This window comes from Lutra lutra, chromosome 13, assembly GCF_902655055.1.
Source record: "Lutra lutra chromosome 13, mLutLut1.2, whole genome shotgun sequence".
NCBI classification, from domain to species: Eukaryota; Metazoa; Chordata; class Mammalia; order Carnivora; family Mustelidae; genus Lutra; species Lutra lutra.
In genome coordinates this window covers 16,285,038-16,309,881 of record NC_062290.1, presented here as the reverse complement: position 1 = coordinate 16,309,881, position 24,844 = coordinate 16,285,038, and the positions used below count along the sequence as shown (strand labels likewise).

The following is a 24,844-nucleotide window of genomic DNA, read 5'->3' as shown; positions in this document are numbered from 1 at the left end:
ACATGCTAACTTAAGAGAACACTTTCCTAAAGAAATGATTAATTGAGCTGAGACCTAAAAGAAGAAAAGAACTTATCAAATACACATGCAGATATGATCAAGAATCTGTATTACATATTTCAAGTGTTCCTGCTACAATCACCATTTACTCGTACCTTAATTAGTACAAAGAGGAAAACTGGTATTTTTCCAGTCTGCAAGGAAATTTACACAATTTTCTTTTTTTTTTGAAGATTTTTATTTATTTAGGGGCGCCTGGGTGGCTCAGTGGGTTAAAGCCTCTGCCTTCAGCTCAGGTCATGGTCTCAGGGTCCTGGGATCGAGCCCCGCATCGGGCTCTCTGCTCGGCAGGGAGCCTGCTTCCCCCTCTCTCTCTGCCTGCCTCTCTGCCGACTTGTGATCTCTCTATCAAATAAAAAAATAAAATCTTAAAAAAAAAAAAGATTTTATTTATTTATTTGACAGATCACAAGTGATCTCTCTATCAAATAAAAAAATAAAATCTTAAAAAAAAAAAAAGATTTTATTTATTTATTTGACAGATCACAAGTCGGCAGAGAGGCAGACAGAGAGAGAGGGGGAAGCAGGCTCCCTGCCGAGCAGAGAGCCCGATGTGGGGCTCGATCCCAGGACCCTGGGATCATAACCTGAGCTGAAGGCAGAGGCTTTAACCCACTGAGCCACCCAGGCACCCCCACAATTTTCTTTATACTGGTTGAGTTCTTACAGAATAAGATCAGGTATGTCATAGTCAATGGTCTGAACATTACAAGGCTGATGAATTTCCTTTTGTATATTATATATATATATTTTTAAAATCATTTTTTAAATTTATTTTCAGCGTAACAGTATTCATTGTTTTTGCACCACACCCAGTGCTCCATTCAATCCGTGCCCTAATACCCACTACCTCGTTCCCCCAACCTCCCACCCCCCGCCCCTTCAAACCCCTCAGATTGTTTTTCAGAGTCCATAGTCTCTCATGGTTCACCTCCCCTTCCAATTTCCCTCAACTCCCTTCTCCTCTCTAACTCCCCATGTCCTCCATGCTATTTGTTATGCCCCACAAATAAGTGAAACCATATGATAACTGACTCTCTCTGCTTGACTTATTTCACTCAGCATAATCTCTTCCAGTCCCGTCCATGTTGCTACAAAATGTATATTATATATATTAATACACAGCATATAATATACTTATATATAATGAATAAATACAATTTCCTACAACAAACAAGGAAGCAGGCATATCTCAAAGTTAAAAGTTATACAACAATGTAACCTTGAAGTCAAAGTAAAAGGCATTTCCTGCCAAGCCTGGCAGTGTGCCTGAACTGAGGATGTGATGTGATGTGATGTTGACTGTTGGGGATACCAAGGCAGCTAGAGTTTGCAGGACAGAGTACCCGAGAGGAGGGAATTACACACAGAGAGCACTCAGGAGATCAGAGCAGAGCCCCCTCCCACCTCCGAACACATCTACAGAGTACTGATGAAGGCATGTGTGTGAAGTAACTTCCCAAGGCCAGAGCAAGAAGGACCAACAAAGTAAACCTATAATACCTGGTATCCAATAAAAAATTGCCATGTATGCAGACACAGAACAAAACACCCTTAGAGATTAATCAATGGAAACCAACCCAGAACCGATAAAGATGTTAGAATTAGGAGAGAAGGACATTAAAACATGAGTGTAACTGTTCTGTATGTTCAGAAAGCTATACAGGGATGCACAGAAGACTTACACTGAACTTCTGGAGATAGTAAACACATTGTCTGGGATGAAAAATACAGCCTATGAGATTAACAGCAGAAAAGACGTGAGAAAAGAAAAGGTTTGTGAGCTTCAAATCACAGCAATAGAAACTAGCCAAAACACTATGGGAAAAAAGGCCACACTGGCTTTTCTGCTGTCCCAAGCTCAAGCCAGATGTGCTCTTACTTTAGCACATTTGCACTCATTACCTCCGCTTACAATCAGTCACCATAAATGCTCAACTCACCCCTGATTTTCCTCAGGTCCCTGCTCAAAAGTCTCCTTATCTGAGAAAAACCCTTCTTGACCACTTAAGGTAACCTCACCCATCCTTACTCTGCTCCATTCTTCTTCAGCACAAGACAGATGTACTTGTTTCCTGTCTATCTCCCTCAATATAAGCTTCACTTGGGGAGTCACGAAACGGATTTTTGTTTTGTTTACTGTGTTAACGCTAGAATTTTCCATGGTCCAGTTATACTTCTGATATGAGTACCTGGTTGGATAAATGATGGGATACACGGGGGGACACAAGATTGGACGAGGAGATGCCTGTGGAACATCCAAGCGAAAATGACGAACAGTCATTCATTCAACAATCAGGCACTGAGCACCTGATATATGTCAGGCACTGTTCTAGGTGCTCGAGTATATCACAAGTGAAGAAAAAAAAAAAATGAAGAACCCTACCCTAAAGGAGCTTACTTCCTAGAGAAGGGCACAGTAAGAATTGTAAGTAAGTGAGTCATGTAATAGATTGGAAGGCGATATGTGCTATAAGCAAACAAACAAATCAGGCAACATGAATCTCAGGAGTCCTGGGCAGTGCTGAGTGAGTTGAAATTTTAAATAGGGTGGTCAGGGCTGGATTCACTGAAAAGTTGGCAAGGGTCTCGTGCTCTGGGGTGAGGTTTATCTACTGAATTTGCAGTAATACCTGCCATGGAGTTCCGAGGATTAAATGAGATGGAAAACGTCAGGCAAGAATGTAGTTGCTAAAAAAAAAGTTTTTAAACCACTTCCCCACCCTAAACTGCTGTAGGGCTTTAATCAGTCCGAAACAGGCAAATTTCAAGATAAGCAGAACTTTAGTGAGTGCGCATCCCTTCTTTACCACGAAGACATGAAAAGTTTCCTTCTTTGTTGCTTTGCTATTAGTAAGGATGAGTTCTGAATCATTACCCATAAGAAGTGCTGGAGAAAGAAATCAGAGAGTTGCTTAGACAGAATTATAGGGCAGGAAGAAAATCCCGTTGGGTCCATATAAAAGTGCCCCTGGATGGGGTGAGGGTGGGAGTGAGGGGCTGCAAGCTTTCTGCTTTACATGAAGTGGAACAGTGTTAACTTGAAGTCAGCTGTGGAAAGTTAAAGATGTATATTGCAATCCTTGGAGCAATCACTGAAAATTTCATACAAACAGGTATTTAATTTAATGGATTAAATTAAAATTAAATTCAAAGCAATTCTGAATTAATCCAAAAGAGGTCTGGAAAGGGGGTACGGAGTCAAAAAAAGAAAAGGAACAGACAGAAAATAAGTAGTAGAAGACTAGGTCTAAATCCAGTCATCTCAATAATTTCTATCAACTGTTAAGCACTAAACATTCCAATTAAAATACAGAAACGGGGGTGCCTGGGTGGCTCAGTGGGTTAAGCCTCTGCTTTTGGCTCAGGTGATGATCGCAGGGTCCTGGGATCGAGTCCTGCATCGGGCTCTCTGCTCGGCAGGGAGCCTGCTTCTCTCTCTCTCTGCCTGCCTGTCTACTTATGATCTCTCTCTCTGTCAAATAAATAAATAAAATCTTTAATAAAATAAAATACAAAAACTGTCATAATGTCAGAAAAGCAAAATCCAACTATATATGTTGTTTCCAAGAGAAACATTAAATGTAAGGAGACAGATAAGCTGAAAGTAAATGGATGGGGGGGAAAAAAAAAGATGTACTGTGCAAATGGTAAGCATAAGAGGGCTGGAACTGCTATCAAAGACGACTTCAAAATTTAAGAGCATTACCAGAGATAAAAAAGGATATTTCATAAGAACAAAGGGTTAATACATCACACACATAATATATGTGTGCCTAATAATGGAGCTTCAAATACACAGACGAAATCTGAGAACTAAAAAGAGGAACAGAAAAATCTACTGTCCTAATTGGATACTTTAACACCTATTTCTTAACAATTCATGGAACATTTAGATTAAAAAAATCCCCCTCCAAACAAGAAACCCCAAATCTATAAAGACATAATATCTGAGAAACACTACCAACCACTGTGACCTAAGTGACATTGATAAAATATTACGCCAAATACATGCAGGATATTATGTTCTTTCCAAGAACACGTTACATATACCACGATAATTCGTAGGCTGGATCATAAAATAAATCTCAATAAATTTAAAAGGATGAAAATTACACAATAATGAATTAAATGAGAAAGGAATTAAACTAGCAATCAAGAAGAAAAATATCTAGGAAAACCTCTGATACTTGCAAAGTTAACAAATAATCTATAGGTCAAACTAGGAATCAGGAAATGCAATGTACAGCACAGGGAAGAGTCAATAATTTTGTAATGACTTTGTATGGTGACAGATGGTAACCACACTTATCATGGGAATCATTTCATTATGTATAAAAATATCAAATCACTATAATGTATACCTGAAAATAGGATATATCATGTCAATTAGACTTCAATTTAAAAAAATCATCAGCAAGTATGCTCACTGCACATGATGCAAAAATCTGAAAAAATCTGAAAAACAAAAACAAACCCAAAACCCTCAAATGTTTATCAATAGAGTACGTTCATATGATGGAATATCATAGTCAATGATATGAAATGAATGAAAATTACATGCACAAAAATATAAAGAAAATAGGAAAGAAAGAACTCAATATTTTAAGTAGACGAAAGATTTGAACATTTTACAAAGAAGAGATACAGATAGGGTGCCCAGGTGGCTCAGTCGGTTAAGCACCTGCCTTCAACTCGGGTCATGACCCCAGGGTCCTGGGATCGAGTCCTACTCCCTGCTCAGTAGGGAGTCTGCTTCTCCTTCTACCCTTCTCCCTTATCATGATTTCTCTCTCTCTCACCTTCTCTCACAAATAAATTGTTTAAAAAAAAAAAAAAAAAGATACAGATAGCAAATAAACTCTCATTAGTCAACAACATTAGTCATTAGGGAAATGTAAGTTAAAACCATAATAAGATACATGAGGACTTAAAAATAAAGTCTGACCATACCAATTGTTGGAGAGAATGTGTAGGAAATGGAGCTCTCATACACTGCTGAGGGGAAAGTAAAATGTTATAACCACAATTGGCAATTTGCTAGAAAGTTAAAGACACCTACCACATGGTCCAGCCATTCTACTCCTAGGTATGTACCCAAGAGAAAAGAAATCTTATGTCCATAAGAAGCCTTACACACAAATGTTCTCAGCAGCTTGATCTGTATAGCCCCAAACTGGAAGCAACCTACATGTCCATTAACAGGTGAATGGAGAAACAAATTGGGATACAGCCACTCTCAGAAATACTGAGAAATAAAAAGGAATGAAAATGTGATAACATGAAAGAAGCTCAAAATGTGCTGAAGAATCAAATAAGAACACTATACACTGTGAGTCCATTTATATAAAACTCTAGAAAATGCAAATTAATCTATAATGACAGAAAGTAAAGCAGTGGTTACATTCCCCTGGAAGGAACCAGGGGAGGAGAAAGGAATCACAAAAGGGCAAATGGGGGTGATGGAGATGTGTATTTTCTTAATTGTGGCTATGGTTTCACAGGAATATACATATGTCAAAATTCAGCAAAGTACACACTTTAAATACATGCATTTTATTTTATGTCAGTTATGGCTCCATAAAGTGTTAAAAAAACAAACAAACCCAGCAACACCAAAAATGTTATTTAGGAGCACAAACACAAATGAGAAAATTAGAAAGTAACGCAAAGGGATGGTTAATTCAAAATTCAAAACAGCAATTACCTAGAATGGAGGAAAGGGAGAAAGGCACCAGTAGGAGAAGTACGTAAGGACCTTGTCATGTTCTGGCCCAAGTAATATTCTATATATAAAACTAGGTGCTGGGCATCTTACTATCATTCCTTTGTGTTTTATACATATGATGTATTTCACAGTTTAGAAAAACAGAGTGTCCGTGGTGAGGACCACAAAGGAGTGGACCTCTCTATTAGCTAACCCCGACTTCTATCATTTTGGGGAAGGACATCCTCAAAACCTTTCAAATAAAAGTTCTTTCATAACTGATCTGTGTGATCTGCTCTTTGAGATTGATAGGTTATCAATTTCAAAGAAGAAATGGAAAGATCGAGCAGACTATATTTCTGTGCCTAGTAAGTAAGTTGTTGCCTATGTTCTCACAACCTTGGCATGGGGTAAATAATATAGGTTAAGTACTTACCAGTTGGAATAGTTATCTTCCTTGCACTATCTCTACAAGATCATGCAGCTCTCTTCCTCATTTTTGTTTACTTGGTTGTATCTTTACCAACCATCAAAATACAAGCTATAGTAAATTCACGGCTCTCACCCCCCTCACTTCGCTTGACAACAAATTCAGCTGTAAGGAAGGTCTTGGAATCTCACTTCAGATCATCGCACCGAATAAGATGGAAGGAACTCTGTGTGCTTCCCACGTAATTTAAGAGCCAAACAAGTTTAGGTTTCAGTGGGAAAAGGAAAGGCTTGGCTCTGGGATGAGCTATTTTGGATGAGTTGCACATGTCCTCTGCAACTTCATCAGTGAATTTTTATTCAAAAGATCTTCGAAGAATGTGGTGCCAATCCACGACAGTCACTGCAAAACATACCCTTGGCTGGATTTTGTTTTGCTTGGTTTTTGCGTGTTGGCTTTAGCGACTGCCCTCAGTCCCCACCCGTGTAGGGCAGTCCGCCTGAAAGGATCATTTAATGTGGCGCCAGTGCCTCTCAACACTGGTTTGCTGAGAGTCTGTACCTCCTGGAGGTGATTTCAACCTCCTGCAAGCGTCCCTGAGGCCACTGACTCCAAGGGAATATTAACAAATACATCCTGAATGTCTTAAACCTACACGGCTTCCCCAAGCTCGAGATTTGCACAGCCCCTCCCCGCCCTTGGGGAAACAAGGTCACGCCCTCCGGGGAACGAAGCCACTGGGCCTTTAATAAAGCGGCAGCCGCCTTCCCGCCTCCCCCTGGGGCGCGCACTTCCGGCCGCGGGGGCGTTCGGAAGCGCGCCCCGCCAGTCTCCACCAACCAGCGGCTCCGCCTGGCCGGCGCGAGTACGCGCGCGCACACTTGTGCGCAGGTTCGAATCTCCGCCGTTTCGCGGTAGCTCCCCAACGTCCGGCAGTACTTCGAGCGCAGGGAGGGCAGCGCGCGGGGTTGCGCCGGGCCCAGCCGCCCCGCCCCTCCGCCCGCCCCACCTGCCCGGCGCCCCCTCGCCCTGGGCTGGTTCTCGCCCGCCCTCGCGTGCCCCGCCCTCGCCCTCCGCCCGCAGTTATCCGCGCTCGGCCTCCCGCGCCTGGCGGGCTCCGCCCGAGGCTCCGGGGCCCATGGCCAAGCGGCGTGCGGCCGAGCCGCTGACGTTCCACGTGCCTTGGAAGCGGCTCCTGCTCTGCGACTTTCCCGAGGAGCCGCCGCCGCCCCCGCCGCCGCTCTGGATCCCGCCGCCGGGGGCCTCCCATCCCGGGCAGCCAGTCGGCGTCCCGGAGCTGCCCCGAAAGCGCAAAATCGACGCGGGGGCTATGACTGAGCCTTCAGCTTCGCCCAGCAAGCGTCGCGACGGCCGGGACAGCATCGTTCCGGGCGGCGTGCAGCGTGAGGGCCGAGGCCTGGAGACTGGCGAGCCGCCGCAGCAGCAGCCTCCGGTGCGGCCTCGCGGGCCAGGGGAGGAGCCCCGGGGCGCCCGGCCCCCGAGGGGCGGTGGCGACGACGGGGCGGGGCGCACAGAGCCCCGGCAGGGAGACTGGGGGGCAGCACCGCGCCAGGTAGGGGCCGGGGGCTGGCTGACCTCTCCAGAGGGCGGGCGGCCTGAGGGGACTGGGGGTCACCCTTAACGCCGCCCCTGCGCACCCCAGGAGGGAACACATCGTGACTCGTGTTCTTCAAGAAGTCCCAGAAGGCGAAAAGCCGGGGTCCCTGCTGCAGGAAGGACTCGGACTCCCGGGCTGCACAGGAAGGGCCCCAGAGCCCTTGACCTCATGCTTGGCAGGTTTGGGGACTCTCCCCAAACCTGCCAAGCATGAGGTCAAGCACCTGAAAGCACCTGGGTTAACGAGGGGGTGAGGTAGACGTGGGCTTGCACCGGCGGTGCCTGTCCTGTGTAAGAGGAAAGCGGGAGTGTGGGTCGCGACGGACTTGAGCTTTCTGGAGACTTAACCGGGAACCGCGATAGGTCTGTTCAACGACAAATGGAGAAAGGTGTAGCGCACCTTCCTTGGCTTAACGGTGATTTCTTCTACAATGCATGATAGATTTCTTTCTAAGGAGAGTGACCAATGTGGTGGCCATCAGTTGGACGGCCTGTAGGTATGGAAAGCACTTTGGTAGAGAGGAAGGAACCCCCCCGCCCCGCCCCTGTTTTGGGAAACGGCATTTAATAACTCACAGTGTTAGATCGCATCCTGTGAAAAAGGATTATTATTGAAAATTAATTTCGACCCTAAAGTAAAGCGTCTATGCTAGGATCATATGTAAGAGTGTTAAGAGTTACTATTTTGGGGGGAACGGGCCTGCCCCATCTCTGCACCTAAGATCTGATTTGTCTAGATCTGCGCTCTTCAATATGGCCTCCGCTAACTGTGGGACAACTGAAAACTTGAAATGTGGCTAGTCCAAAGGGAGGTGTGATTTCAGTGTAAAATACTCTCTAGATTTCAAAGATCTCAAAAATTTTTGTATTGATTACCTATTGAAAGAACTTGGAGATACTGGGTTGAGTAAAATGTAATGAAAATTTACCCGTTGTACTTTTTTTAGTGTGGCCACTAGAAAAATTTCACAGTTTGTCTGTGGCTGGCATTAGTAATATTTATTGGACAGGTTTGGCCTAGACTTAGGAATTAAAGCTGGTTTTTGGCAGTTCTGGGTTGACTTACCGGAAGCTTTGGCAATAGAAAGACCAAATGTAGGGCTCAGTTCACCAAACTCTTCAAGCACTACATCGTGGGATCCAGCTCACATTTTTCCATTGTTTTAAGTATATTATGGAGAATTTACCAAATGCCTTGCTAGACAAAAAGTGAATTAAGGTTCCTTTGGCAGGCCTTCTTGGTGAAAAACCCAATAAAATGAGAATTTGATAGTTAGGAAAGAGCTTTTTCTGTGGTTGTGAGAAATTACCTTTGGACAGTAAACGAGCATTTCTGGATGAAATTCTAAATTGTAAATATTTCCACCCCCAGTTGTCTTGGAATTTAGAAAACATGAGGGGTGTTTTAAGACTTCGGATTGCTTTTAGATGTTCAAAATCTGCTTACTTAACAACCAAATGATAGCCCTTATGTTTTGAAAACAGAATAATTAGAATTTACAGTTATATTCGTGTGTTGCCAGTGGCAAACCTTTAAAAAAAAAAAACAGAATGATAAGTCATCCAGACCTATTTGATACAGAGATAACTACTGTGCACTTTGAAAACTTTTCCTCTTAGACCATTTTGGTACCCCACCTATAAATAGGCTTGTCTTTTCTACCAGAACATACTGACTGCAGTATGCCACAGATTGATAAGAGGAAAATATGGAAATTGTAGGTACGCAAGGAAGGAGAATTTTTTTAGCGGACTGACAGAGAAACCTTCTTAGAATCTTTCAGACACACCGGTATCTTTCACAGCAGCGACTGCATTTGGCAGATCTCTGCTTCCTAGTCACCATAGGCCCTGGCGAGGACTAAGCTTGGCCAAAGGCATACCTTCTTCAAGAAGACAGTCCCTCCTCTTTTCTTTTGGCAAAAGTCCAGGAATCCTTACGTTTCTTCCTTTTGTTGGTTTTGTTCGTGAGCTGCTTGTCTTCTGCAAATTTAAGAGAGGAACATGTTTTCTCCAGCTCCCTTCTTTCCTGCCTCCAAAGATGGAGGTTTTGGGTTTTAAGAGCTTTACAGTGAATTACCAAGATACAGGTTATGATGAAAACATGGAGAAGCTAAAAAGGCTTTTCAATTCATGTAGTAAATGTCTCTCCTTAGTTCCTGGCCCTCAGAATAGTCCCTATCCTCACCCTTGGAATCTCATTTAGGAAAAGTTTCTCAAATATGTCCTTTCTACACTGAGGATTCAGTTGAGGCAGAATAATGATACCTTTTTTCTGTCCTAGAACCTCAGAATATTTTTTGAGTTGTCTCAGATGGTTTTTTGTTGTTGTTGTTGTTGGATTTTTTCTGTTTTTGTTTTGTTTTGGTGTTTTTAACCAGAGAACTGAACTAAAACCAGGTATTACTTAATTAAATATTTATGTGTTTTCTCATGATGGTGTCACTTCATACAGATTCATTACTCTGCTGGCCCTGTTAGCTTAGCTATTTTTAATGGAAAGTAAGCAGAAATGTTTTTTTTTTCCTATTCCTAAGAAGAAAATAATGAATGATTCATAGTTTTCTTGGGATATAATATCTACCAGTATTGAGCAATGACAGTACTAATCCTGAATTTGAAAGAGTCCTGTGGGCAGTAGGTGTCTCAGTTGGTTAAACATCAGACTCTTAATTTTGGCTCAGGGTTGTAAGATCAAGGCCCAAATTGGGTTCTGTGCTGGGCATGAAGCCTGCTTTGGATTCTCTCTCCCCTTCTCCTGCATCCCCCCATCCATAAATATAAATCCCATCCATAAATATAAATAATAAATAAATAAATTATTATTATTATTATTACTATTTTATTTTAAAAGAGCCCTGCCTTTTACCAGTGAGGAAACAGACTTAGATCAAGGTCAGAGTTAGTGGGTGGTGGAGTTATCATGCAAACCCAGGTCTGTCTGGTGGCAAAGTTTGTGCTCTTAGCTACTAGGTTACACTGATGTCTTTAAATGATCTTATCTGGGCTCATGTTTAAAGTAGGTAATTTGAACAGTAGATTTTTCCCAAAAGGTGGAGATCTTGACCCTTGTTTTTAACCCTGTTTGCTTATCAAAATTAATTTTGGAGGGGGACATCATTTGGATTATTACATTTTTTTATCCCATTATAAAGAAATTCCAAAGACACTCTTAATTCTCTAAGCCTTAGTGTCTAAGGCACTCAGTGTACTTCCTACTGAGATTTCCTGATAGGCTTGTGCAGTTCAGTAAAGTGACTGGTGACACGTGGCTGGCTATTAAGCGTTGAAATGTGGCCAGTCTGAATAGTGCTAAAAGTGTAAAATATTTGCCAGATTGTGAAAACTTAGTATGACAAAAATAATGTAAAATACCTCATTAATTTTTAAAAATAGACTGCTTGTTGAAATAATATTTTGCATATATCAGGTCAAATAAAATATTATTAAGAATAATTCCATCTCTTTTTTACTTTTTAAAATTACGTACATGGCTTTCATCATTTTTGTTGGATAGTGGTGTGTCAGCAAGTATGAGCCTAAGGTGAAAACACAACTGAGTAGTATAGGTATATAAATACTCATCTGGGTAGGGTGTTAACGTTCAAACTGGTCACCTTGGAATCCTGTATATAATTCCAGTGCTGCTTCCTTGCACAAAGTATTTTGGGGCTGCTTTTGAAGTTCTTTGCCAGTTTTGAACTTCATTGGAACATCAGCTTCACTTCATAATAACTTGAAACGATATTATAGCCATTCAGAGGAATCTGTTGAATTTTAAAAGGGCCTGTACTCACTTGCATTTATCAGTGTTAGTATACTGATTTAAAAGTCTTGCCGTGTACCAAATCTTACATCTTTAATAAAATAATCAGTTTAAGATTTTCTTGCTATTTAGCATGTTTATAGCCTAAAAGTTTTTTGGCAAGGTGTCAAAATACTTTATCTTATATGAAGTCAGCCCCTTAAATTAAATACCAAAACCTAAGGGGAAAGACCAAAAATAAGTTTTAAGGTATGTGTGTATTTCTTAAATAAATTGTTTTCCTCACTGAAAGGTTAAAAAAAAACAACAAAACATTTAAAAAAAAAAAAACCAGACCCATTTTCCAATGTTTTTCTTGGTTGAAAAATAGAAGAAAATTATCAAGAAGAGAAGCTCTTGGAAGAAATTCTTTTAAAATAAACTACTAACAAAATATTTTCACAAATGCATGAATATGAAAATGCGCAGATTTGACTGAGTCCATGAAGCACTTTGATTAGGCAGAATTTAAAGGTGTCTTAGTTGAAGATGCAAAATAAAAGACCACAAAATCTTAAGTGAGTTTGCTTTTAAAACAAGAAAATTTTTTGCCTTAAAAAAAAAAAATAACTTTCTATAAACTGTTGATATACTTTCATCTTTCTTTTTGTCCTAAAGCTCAATGAAGAATTTTGGCAGTATAACTCCTTCCAGTATTGGAGGAATCCTTTACCACCTATTGATCTGGCAGACATCGAAGATGTAGTTGAAGATAACCTGCCAGAAGCAACGCTTCCAGGCAAGAATGAAGTGGTTGAGATTGACATGGAGTCCTGACAGAAGGAGTTGAAGAATAGGTTTTTCTGAGTTTGAGGAGACATCTCTTAAACGAATTCACGTATTCTTAAGGAGAAAAGTTATTTTCCATACTTGATGTGATACCATTCCCAAACCTGAGAAATGAGGAAAAGTTGTTTGAAAAATAAATACTTATAGTCACTACTGAAACTCCCAAGGGGGTTTGTTAAGGATATAGTACAGTTACAGGGGAAGTATTTTATATATGTACTCTTAAAGAAAAATTTATGTTTAGACTTGAAATTTGAACATACTCATCTTATAAAAAGGAATTCTGACAGTTTTCAAAGTAGGTGGAGAACACAAATAATTCCTCTTCTCTGTACCAAAAAGTTAATTTGTGGTACATGAAATGAATATTGTTTTATAATAACTCTTATTAATAAAATGCTTTCTAGTACATTGTATTGCCTCTTCTTAGTTGAACAGATAGCCAACTTAAACATCTATGCAAACTTAAAATGTGGGGGATTCTTAAAGGTGGTATAGTTTTAAAAGAACTTTCTAAATGTAAAGTAGTGAAAATTTCCATTTGGGTAGCATGTTTGCATAGCTTCCAGTGTTTGATACTTGTTTAACTCTACTTTGGGGAATCATAAATGGTTAAAGAACAATGAGGAGCAAATAGGTGTTGCCCCCCGCCCTTTTCCTGGGTAAGAAGAAAGAAATTTAGTTGTATTTTTTAATTTCTTGATTTCGAATTGTTTTGAGGGCATGGTTTTTATTGCTTACTACTTTAGACTTGTTCTCAACACAGAAAACACTTCAGAAATCCTTGCCTGAGCCCCACTGGAGAGATTCCCATTTAATTGAGATGGGCCTTAGGTATAGCTATTTTTTAAAACACCAGTCCTCCTTTTCCCCAGTCCTAATGCGTGGAGAACTTTAAGAACCACTAGACTAATGGTAGTTTTTCCTGTTTAAAGGAGATAACTCATTTGAGATGAAGCAACTCCTCTTAATTAGCTTTGTTTTTATTTTGTTCTTTCAGTGGCTTTGTTACAAGTAAGTTATTGTGTTACTGTTAAAAAAATAAAGTAAGCAGTTTGTGTTTGAGTTGAATATCAATGATTAAGTTAATTAACTTTTGTATTACGTCTAGAGTGTTGGATTTGTAATTGAGTAACTTGTCTCCTTATACTTTTTGTTGTTAATGCCAGTAGATCCAAAATTGAGAAAGGGTGATAAATGCCAATGAGGGAGAGGGGGAAAAAAAAAAAGCAATGTTGTGTATATACCTGTAGGATTTAAGTATGGGTTGACATTAATGAGAATATTCTAGAATAGAAGACTTGTACTGTGGTTAAGAAGGCTTTGGTGTCAGACATGATTCAAAGGTTTATACTGCCACTTTCTACCTATGTAACATTAAGCAAGTTATTTTTCATCTTTGAGCCCCAGGTTCCTTGACTGTAACATGAGAAACAATAAATAGTATCTACCTCACAGAGGCTATGTTGATTGTCAAGCAGTGTACCAAGTACTTTATCTGCATCTTGTTTAATTCTCATAATAACCTTATTGTAGGTTAAAAAAAATAGAATAAACGTGCTTTTTGTAGTTATACTTACACTTTAAGTTGCCACTAGAAATTTCAGGATAAGAATTGGAATTGAAATATCAAGGATGGCAAGCAAGTGGGGGAGGCAGTTAAATTGCTGTAGAAAGAAGTAAACAGTAAACCTTCTTCCCCCTTCTGTTTGACCTGAGGGTAGGAGAGGGTCCATTTTTGTTCAGTGCTCTTCCTACTGACTAGAACAGTGCCTGTCACATAGTAGATAGTCAATAAAAATTGCATGAGCAAATTAATGAGTGTTCTTCTCTATTGATGGGAAGGTAATGGCAACCATTTTCTCAGAACATATCACAAAGCTAGGCATTTTACCAAAGATGTGCATACAAAAGATGTCACAGAGATGAAATAATAAAACATTGGAAATAGTAAAACACTGGAAACAATAAAAAGTAAGACATATCTACCTATCTACCTATTGAACTATAGGAGGTGGTCATTTAATGAGAAATTTCATAGGATGCTACATTGCAGGTGAGTGAATAGGAGACTCAAAGAGTAGCTCAGATGGGTTCCTGGCTGGCTCAGTTGGTAGAGCTATGCAACTCTTGATCTCAGGGTTGTGAGTTCAAGCCCCACCATCAGTATTAAAGCTTACTTGAAAAAACAAATCAAAATTCAATGTTTTGAGCATTATGTGTCAAATAGCATACAAAACTGTAAGGTAAAGATTCAGGGAAAATATTTGCTATCAATATGTTGAAGGCTGAACATTTTTATATAGATGTGTATATAGTTTAATGTAAACATTTAAATAAGTTTAATATGTAGAATATGAATATGTAATGATGTATACATACATGTTTGTGTGTGTATGTGTGTATATATACACAGAGATAGTGATTTGATATAATTCTATCCTTTTAGAAAAAGTTGTTAGTAAACCTCAAGATAATTCAGCAAAATTATTTGGTGGATAAATTAAGATGGAACCTTAAAAGAATTTTTTTAAGTTGTGTACACCCAGATTCCCTAATATAGCATATTCCATTAGCACAGTACAATTATGGAAATGAGAAAATTAATGTTCATATATTTCTATAATGCTATTATGAGGACATGGAAAGAGTGACTTCAGGCAAGTCTTAAGGAATATGTCAAAAAATTTATAAATACTAGACTTTTCAAATTTTACCACCATCTCACTAACACCCTTTTTCTGGCCCAAGATTCAATCCAGGGTCACAATTTATTTTTTAGCTGTAGTATCTCTTCAATCTCCTTTAAATCAGTTCCTCAGAATTTATTTGCCTTTCATGACCTTAGTACTTTTTGCAGAGTACTGATCAGTTATTTCATAGGGTAGCCCTGGATTTTGGTTTGTCTGATGTTTCTCAGAATTACGCATTTTTGGTGAGAACTCCGTAGAAGCAATGTATCCTCAATGCGTCACCCCAGAAGGCACTGGATATCAACCTGTCTTGTCACTGGTGACTATAAATTGATTACTTGGTTAACCTGATGTTGGCCAGGTTTCTCTGTTATAAAGTTAATATTTTCTCCTATGTAATAATTCTCCTCTGGAAGACACTTTGAGACTATGTAAATATCCCATTTCTCATCATATTCTGTCCATGAATTTTAGGATATGTTGATGATTCTTACATGAAATGTTTATTGCTCTGGCATTTGTCAAATGGTAACTTGCTATTTCCATTATCCGTCCTACATCTATTAATTGGAATTCTGTAAAGCATCACCTTTCCTTTCACCCCCATTTTTTATTTAGTGATTTATAGCAGTATGGATTAACAGGCATATATTTTATTATATGAATTATAACATGTTGCCGTCATTATTTTGTTGTACAAACTATCGCAACAGATCTAGCCATTTGGGAGGCCCTCTGAATTGGTTCTTGTGCCCTTCCTCTTTTTCTAACATTTATTGTGAATACTGGTTAACATTGGCAATGCACTTTTGCATTTACAAGATTAATGGATGAAAATTGTGCCACCTGTGCAATGCTGTGATTTTCACTGAACAATTTGAACCTTGGCATCCTCTTCAGAGAATGGGGACACTAATAACCACCTCAGAGGAACAAAGTGGGGATGAAATGACGTGATGGTTATGCAGAACCCATAGTGGGCACTAAGTATATATATATATATCTCTTCCTTATAGTACTTGAAAGTGCACATTTTTGCCATCTTGCAGATACATAGGTAGATAGACTATTAGTGATCTCTGACAATACCTGAAACTGAGGCAAATGTTAAGACTACTTTTAAAGAATTTTAACAATTACCTGGAGTCCACAGACATAAATGGCAGTGTTCTAGCAATTTCTATTTATTGGTTGCTGTATCTTGTCTTTTTGATACAACCCTGTGGTAGAAAGAATTCTAAAATGGGCCCCAAGATTGCCAGAGCACAGTGTATCATCCAGTCATTTGATCAAACACTGATTAAGATAATACTGTGAGGAATTCTGCAGATGTCATTAAAGTCCCAAGCCAGTTGATCATAAGATGAAATGATCCGTATGGGTATGACTTAATTACATGAGCCCTTTAAATATGGTGGGGAGCTCAGAGACAGAAGAAGTTGGTGCAAAATGTGAAAGGGATTCAATATAAAAGCAATTCTGACTTCGAAGATGAAGGGAACCATGTGACAACCTGAGAACAGCCTCCAAGGCTGAGTGAGCCTGGCAGCCAGCCAGCAAGGAAACAGGAACCTCAGTCCTACAACCTCAAGGATGTGAATTCAGCCAACTTGAATGAACATGGGAGTAGATTCTTCCCTGGAGCCTTCAGAGAGGAACACAGCCTGGCTGGTACCTTGATTTCATCTTTTTGGCACTTTTGCCTGGCAAGTGGGACTTCTGACCTCCTGGACTAAACTGACTGTGGGGTGTGTGTGTGTGTGTGTGTGTGTGTGTGTGTGTGTGTTAAGCTGCTAAATTTGTGGTAATTTGTTATGCAGCAACAGAAAACTTACATGGACTCTATCATTTTTATAACTTCCATACCTTTTCACACAGATGTTTTGGCACAAACATTTCTCTTGTAGTATCTCCACTCTAAACAGCCCTGGTTCTTTTACTGAGAATGGAACTTAGAAATGAAGATCTGGGTGTAAGATCTTCTCACTGTACTCAATATCACTGCTTCAAGATCCTCTCAGTTGACAGAGCTACAAGATATATGTGTATACAACTATATGTATTTCTTTATCAGTATACTTGTATCTGATCTGTATATATACTTTAAAAAATGAGTTCACACTGATACTTCCAATCCAATACCACAGTGTTCATTATAAATGCCCTTATTTTTAATTCCTTTGAATCAGACCTCATATCCATCCTTCCTTCCTTCCTTCCTTCCTTCCTTCCTTCCTTCCTTCCTTCCTTTTTTTCCCTCAATCCTCAAATACACATAACACAGTTTAGAAACTGCTAACCTATACTACTATTCCAAACAGGCTTGCTATTGGAGTAGAATATCCGTACATACTTCTTTTGTGTTTAGCCTTTGGATATTCAATTAACCTTGTGTTCTAAAGTTAGGTTGGTTCTTTCTTTTCCATCCTTCCCTTCTGAGTGGTTATGTTATTGTAATACAGTTGTATTGTACTGTATTGTAATACAGTTGGGTTCATTTGTTTCTGTTTTTATATCCGTTTTTTTTTAAGTCTGTAAAACATTCACATGATTCTGTGCACCAGAACTCTACAAAAATGTATAATCAGAGATGTGTCATCCTAACTCTTCTCCCCCATTTTCATTCCTCTGTTTTTCCTACTCTGTTCCCCTTACTCCTCCATAAATAAACAATTTTATTAGTTTCTGGTTTGTTCTACTGTTTTTCTTTTGGTCTAATAGGCAAATACACATATAATTTCTTTATATATTTATAACTCATACAAATTTATAATAAAACTATAATTCTAATAACTGGGTAATAGACATAGAAAAATAGTTTACAAAAGAAAAAGTATACATGAGCATAAAAAATAAACATTTCTGCTTAATTGTGGTCTCAAATTTTAAACAAGAATCTATTTTTCTATGTAAATTGGCAAAAGTTGCCCATAACACTTTATTTTTAGTAAAGCCTTTTAAAAAGCAGCTTGGTAATACACTTTAAGAGCCTTATCATAATCTTTGAACTAGTTTTCTTTCTGCATCTAAAAATATATCTTAATCAGAAAACTAGATGCAAATTTACACATCACTGTAATAGTAAAATATTAGAGATAAAAAATAGCTTGAGAGAATTGATGGCTAATTAAAATACGCATGCTAGACTATAATGTGCTCATAAGTTGGTGTTATTAAGAGTTTCAATGATACAGAAAAGTGCTCAAAAATATTAGGACTTTCAGAGCTGATCAAACTCTCTCCCACTAATTACAACTAAAAGCCCAACTAAAATACACTCTTGGTCACGGAAAACTAAATGGAGACATTACTGGATAGAGAATGGAAGTCCAACTTAGCAAAGCAACTCATATGGAGTAAAGTTTTATGGTTTTGTTTTTCACTCTCCCAGCTTTGAACCAAGGGTGACCACCCAGTAGAACTGCAGTGGCCAGCACGAACCGCCTAAACTCTGAGAGAAACCCATCTTTTTGGCCAGAAGACTGGGAAAAGGAGCTCCTTTGAGCAAGAGTGCAAGAATTCTGGAGATGAGAAATCTGGGTAAGTGATCCCATAATTCTCTATATAAACTGGTACTAGTTACTAGTCCTGAGCTCTTTTCTTTTTTCTTTTCTTTTTTAAGTAGTTTCCAACTGAGTTACTCGGGCTCCCCAATCCCGGGTTCATTCTTGAGATCTTATTTATTTATTTGACAGAGAGAGACACAGTGAGATAGGGAATGCAAGCAGGCAAGCAGGGGGAATGGGAAAGGGAGAAACAGTCTTCTGGTAGAGCAGGGAGCCCAACATGGGGCTCCATCCCAGGACTCTGGGATCATGACCTGAGCCAAAGCCAGACACTTAATGACTGAGCCACCCAGGCATCCCGGGCTCATTCTTGAAGGACATATGCATAGAACAGATTGAGAGCCATGTGGCAAAGAATTTGAGAATTAAAATATAAACCTATGCTCAAATCCCTTTCTAATGTCTGAGTGGCATTAGATGCATGGGACAGACCTAAACTATATAGCCAAGAGTTTGAAAACTTGGGCCTTAAAACCATGCCCATGGAAGAAGAGACTATTTATGGTACAAAACTAAGGTTTTAGTAGGAAAAAAAAATCAATATCATCTAGAAGGTTTTAACAAGACCCATAGTCTCAAAGTAATATTCAGGACACAATCCAAAATACTTGACATTGAAAGAATTTAAAAAAAAAAAATGTGGCTGGTTTTAAAGGGAAAGACAATAGTCAACAGGCAAACCAGGAAAACGTGACCAGTTTTCAAAGACAAATTAATAGATGTTAATTCCAGGATGACCCAAGTATTAGAATTACTCCAAATTTTATTTTATTTTATTTTATTTTATTTTTTAAAAGATTTTATTCATTTGACACAGAGAGATCACAAGTAGGCAGAGAGGCAGGCAGAGAGAAGGGGGAAGCAGGCTCCCTGCTGATCCCAAGACCCTGAGATCATGACCTGAGCCGAAGGCAGAGGCTTAACCCGCTGAGCCACCCAGGTGCCCCTTATTTTATTTTAATTTTAAAGATTTTATTTATTTGTCAGAGAGAGAGAGAGAGAGAGAGCACAGGGGAGCTTCAGGTAGAGGGAGAAGCAGACTCTCCACTGAGCAAGGAACCCAATGTGGAACTTGATCCCAGGACCCTGGAATCATGACCTGAGCCAAAGGCAGATGCTTAACTGAGCCAACCAGGCATTCCAAAATTACTCCAAATTTTAAAGCAGCTTTCAAAACTATGCTCCATAAAGAAAATGAACTGAACGAAACCATAACATTTCTCAAAAGAGAACTATAAACAATAAAAAAAGAAAAAAATGAAAATTTTAGAAGAGAAAAATACAAAACCTGAAAGAAAAGATTTAGTAAATGTGCTAAGTAGCAGAATAGAGATGACAGATGAAAGAATCAGTGAATGGGAAGATAGATCAGTAGAGATTCTCCAATCTAAAAAAAGAAGAAAATTAAAAATGAACAGAGCCTCTGTAACATATGAATGTGTATATATCTGTGTCACTGGAGTCCCAGATATTATGAACAACTTTATTCCTGTATATTTGACAACTTAGATGAACAAATTTTTCAAAAGCATGAATTACCAAGATCATTAAAAAAGAAACAGATAATCAGAATAGTTTTTTATCTGTTAAAGAAATTGAACTCCTAGTTAAAAACCTTCCAAAAGTAAACCTCCAGACTTATATGTTTTCACTGGAGAATTCTACCAGATTTTAAAGCAAGACATAATATAATCTCTTAGAGATTATATTGAGATGAAAAGAGAACCCTTTTCAATTCGTTTTATGAGGTCAGCATTACCCTGATACCACAACCAGATGAATATATTGCAAGAAAAATGTACAGATCAATATCTTTTATGAACACAAACACAAAAATTCTCAAGAAAATATTGACATAGCCAACAATATATTTAAAGGATAATATAGAGGAAGATGGTGACAGATTAGGAGGATCCTAGGCTCTCTTCGTCCTATGAACACAACTACATAACCATCAAATCATCCAAAATACCTCAGAAATTGACCTGAACACTGACACAACCCCAGAAATTGACCTGAAGATTGAAAGAACAGACTCCACAACTAAAAGAGAGGAGGTAGGAAGTATACCAAAGAAGGGAAGAAGTGCAGAGATGTGTTTTCAGGGAGAAAAGGATCACAGCTGCTGCAGAGGGGAGGGAGCCATTGTTATGGAAAAGGACTAGAGAGAAGAGTAGAAGGGAATGCACAAGGAAAACATGTCCCAGAATGAGAGGGCTGCATTTTATGAATTCTTGGAACCAGTGGGGCTTAAAGCCTGAAGTTTTAAAGGGCAGAGGGTTTGGCTGGAATACAGCCCAGAGGGCACTGCACCTGTTCCTGGAGAGAAGACAGACAACCTGGGGGCAGACAGTGTGGCAAGAGTGATCTAAAGAACACCTGGGCCACACAGGGGAGATTATTCACTCTTCTCCAAGTGCATCCCTGAGAGGCAGCATTCCGGGAGATGCCTCTCTGGGAATCAAGGAGCTGGCCAGAACCATTTACCTCTCCTGCCCCTCAGCGTAAACACAGTCACCTGCAGGAAGCAGCACAGCACCAACACTGGTTACTGGTTATGTAACTTGTTTACACCAAGCCCACCCCCTACACTCCGGTGGAACAGCCCTTCTCAGTCACGCTTGCTTCAGTCCCGGTACAGCATACTCCTCCCCCAGAAGTCCAGCACAAACCTCGGCCCACACCACATTTCTCAACCAGAGAGTTCTTCATGGCCTCAGCTCTGGTGAGGTGATGTCGGGTCTCAATTCACAAACAGACCACAGCATACCTAGTTAACACTCATCACATTCAAGCAAGGATCAAACACAGTCCACAGCAGGCAAGGAGAACCTTTGCAGATGACTAGCCTGAAGGATAGAACAGCCAAACACAGTAGCAGAGTGCATACAGCACACACCAAATACACTTCCTGAAGTGGACTGGAGTTCCTGGGCACTACATGACGTCCTCATAAAGCCATCAACTGCAGGAGCAAAAGACATAACTGGCTTTTCTAACACAGAGAAGAAGGCAGAAATGTAGAGAAAATGCTGAAATGGAGGAGTTTATCCCAAATGAATAATAAGTCAAAAGAAAGTCGGAGTAGACTTTAAAACAACAAACGGGACTATGTAGTCATAAAGGGGACAATCCAACAAAAATATAGAACAATCATAAATATTTATACCCCCAACATGGGAGCACCCAAATATATAAAACAATAACAAACATAAAGGAACTAATTGATGATAATATAATAATAATAGAGGACTTTAACATCCTACTTACATCAATGGACAGATTATCTAAACAGAAAATAAACAAGGAAACAATGGCTTTGAATGACACACTGAACCAGATAACTATATTCAGAGCATTCCATCCTAAAACAGCAGAATACACATTCTTTTCAAATGCACATGAAACATACTGCAGAATAGATTACATATTAGGTCACAAAACAGGCCTAAACAAATACAAAAAGATTGAAATCATACCATGCACCTTTTCTGACCACAATGCTATAAAACTAGAACTGGAAGCAACCACAAGAAAAAAATCTGGAAATGACACACACACTTGGAGGTAGCACAACATGCTTCTAAACAACGAATGGGTCTACCAGGAAATCAAAGAACTTAAAAAAAAAAAAAAATAGAAACAAATGAAAATGAAAACAGATGTCCAAAACTTTTGAGGTGCACCAGAAGCAGTTCTAAGAGGGAAGTGTATAGCAATACAGGCCTACCTCAAGAAATAAGAAAAAAACAACCTAACCTTACACCTCAGAAGCTAGAAAAAGTACAGCAAATGAAGCTGCAGCCAACAGAAGGAAGGAAATAGTGAAGACTTGAGGAGAAATAACTGATATAGAAACTAAAACAAAACAAAAACAATAGAAAAGACCAATGAAACCAGGAGCTGGTTCTTCAAAAAAAATTAATAAAATTGATAAACCTCTAGAGAGACTTGCCAAAAAGAAAACAGAAAGGACCCAAGTAAATAAAATCATAAATAAGAAGAACACATCAAGACACATTATAATTAAAATGTCAAAGTTAAAGACAAGGAGAGAATATTAAAAGTAGCAAAAAGAAAGGAAAAAAAAACTTATTACATCCAAGGGAACCCCCATAAGACCATCAGCAGATTTTTCAGCAACAACTTGGTAGGTCTGAAGGGAGTGGTATGACATACTCAAAGTGCTGAAGGAAAAAACTTCAAAAATACTCTACCTAGTGAAGTTATCATTCAGAAGGGGAGGAGAGATATAGAATTTTCCAGACGAGCAAAAGCTAAAGGAGCGCATCACCACTAACCTGGCCTTATAAGAACTGTTAAAGAGACTTTTTTAAGCTAAAAAGAAAGGGCACTAATTTGTAACAATAACACGTATGAAAGAATGAAATTCACTTGTGAAGATAAATATATAAGTAAAGGTAGAGTTGCTTAGTCACTTACAAAGCCACAATGAAGGTTACAAAATTAAAGTACTAAAAGCTATGATTATAATAATTAAGGTACACACAAGATAAAAAGATGTAAAATGTGACATTAAAAACACAATATGTGGTGGGGGGATAATAATGTTGAGCTTTCCAGTGGAAACAAACTTAACTTGTTATCAGCTTAAAATAGACTGCTAGAGATGTAAGTTGTTATACAGAAGCAAAAAACCTAAAGTAAATAAACAAAAGATAAAGAAAAAGGAATATAAGCATACCACTAAAGTACGTCATCAAACCACAAAAGAAGAAAGCAAGACAAGACTATAGAGGAACTACAAAAACAGCCAGAAAGTAATTAACCAAATGGTGAGTTTAGTCCATTTACATTTAAAGTCATTATTGATATATAAGTGCATGCCTATCAATAATGACTTTAAACGTAAATGGACTCAATTCTACAATCAAAAGGTATAAAGTGGCTGAATAGATGTAAAAACGGGACCCTTCTCTGTGCTGTCTAGAAGACACTCACTTTAGATAAAAGGACACACACAGACTAAAACTGAAGGGATGGAAAAAGTTATTCCATTCAAATGGAAACCAAAAGAAAGCTGGAGTAGCTATACTTACATCAGAAAAAAATAGACTTTAAAACAAAGATTGTAATAAGAGACAAAGAAGGATATTACATAATGATAAAGAGTCAATCCAACAAGAAAATATAACATTTGTAAATATTTCTGTACCTAGCACTGGAACACCTACTATGTAAAACAAATATTAACAGAACCAGCAAGAGAAATAGAGAGCAATTCAATAATAGTAGAGAACTTCAATATCCTACTTATGTCAGAGGATAGATCATTCAAACAGAAAACCAATATGGAAACATTGGCCATAAATGACCCATTGGACCAGATGGGCTTGACAGATATTTATAGAACATTTTACCCCAAAACAACAGAATATACATTTTTCTCAAGCACTCATCGAACACTTCCCAAGATAGATCATTTGTTAGGCCACAAAATAAATCTTAATAAATTTTAGAGGACTGAAATCATATCAAGCATTTTGTTCTGACCATAATGGTATGAAACTAGAAATTAATTACATGAATAAAATTGGAAAATACACAAATATATGGTGATTGAACAACAGGATACTGAATAACCAATGGGTCATTGAAGAAATCAAAGAAGATATCAAAAAATAATTTCAGGCAAATGAAAATAGAAATGTAAAACACTAAAATTTATGGGAGACAGCAAAAGCAGTTCTAAGAGTGGAGTTCATAGTAATAAATGCCCACTCAAGAAACAAAAAAAGGGGGACGCCTGGGTGGCTCAGTTGGTTGGACGACTGTCTTCGGCTCAGGTCATGATCCCGGGGTTCCAGGATCGAGTCCCACATCGGGCTCCCAGCTCCATGGGGAGTCTCCTTCTCCCTCTGACCTTCTCCTTGCTCATGCTCTCTCTCACTGTCTCTCTCTCAAATAAATAAATAAAATCTTTAAAAAAAAAAAAGAAACAAAAAAAGGTCTTAAATAATCTAACTTTATGCCTCAAGAAACTAGATTAAAAAAAACAAATGAAGCTCAACATTAGTAGGAGGAAGGAAATAACAAAGATTAGAGCAGAAATAAACGAAATAGATTTAAAAGACAACAGAAAAGATCAATGAAACTAAGAGCCATTTCTTTGCAAAGATAAATCTTTGACAAACCATTGGCTAGACTCACCAAGAA

General features: G+C 38.7%; 1 protein-coding gene across 1 annotated transcript; it reads left to right on the top strand.

Moving 5' to 3' along the window:
* Positions 1-7,066: 7,066 nt before the first annotated feature.
* C13H9orf40 (chromosome 13 C9orf40 homolog) lies at positions 7,067-13,863 on the top strand. The gene is made up of 2 exons (XM_047698655.1): positions 7,067-7,770; positions 12,238-13,863. The coding sequence occupies exons 1-2, from the start codon at positions 7,336-7,338 to the stop codon at positions 12,394-12,396; spliced, it is 594 nt and encodes a 197-aa protein (XP_047554611.1). The 5' UTR covers positions 7,067-7,335; the 3' UTR covers positions 12,397-13,863.
* Positions 13,864-24,844: the final 10,981 nt, after the last annotated feature.

Bases quoted from the DNA above. Each gene is read 5' to 3' on its own strand.
- C13H9orf40 (XM_047698655.1), top strand. From the start codon at position 7,336: ATGGCCAAGCGGCGTGCGGCCGAGCCGCTGACGTTCCACGTGCCTTGG. The intron at 7,771-12,237 runs GTAGGGGCCGGG...TTTGTCCTAAAG, and splicing joins GGGGGGCAGCACCGCGCCAG to CTCAATGAAGAATTTTGGCA.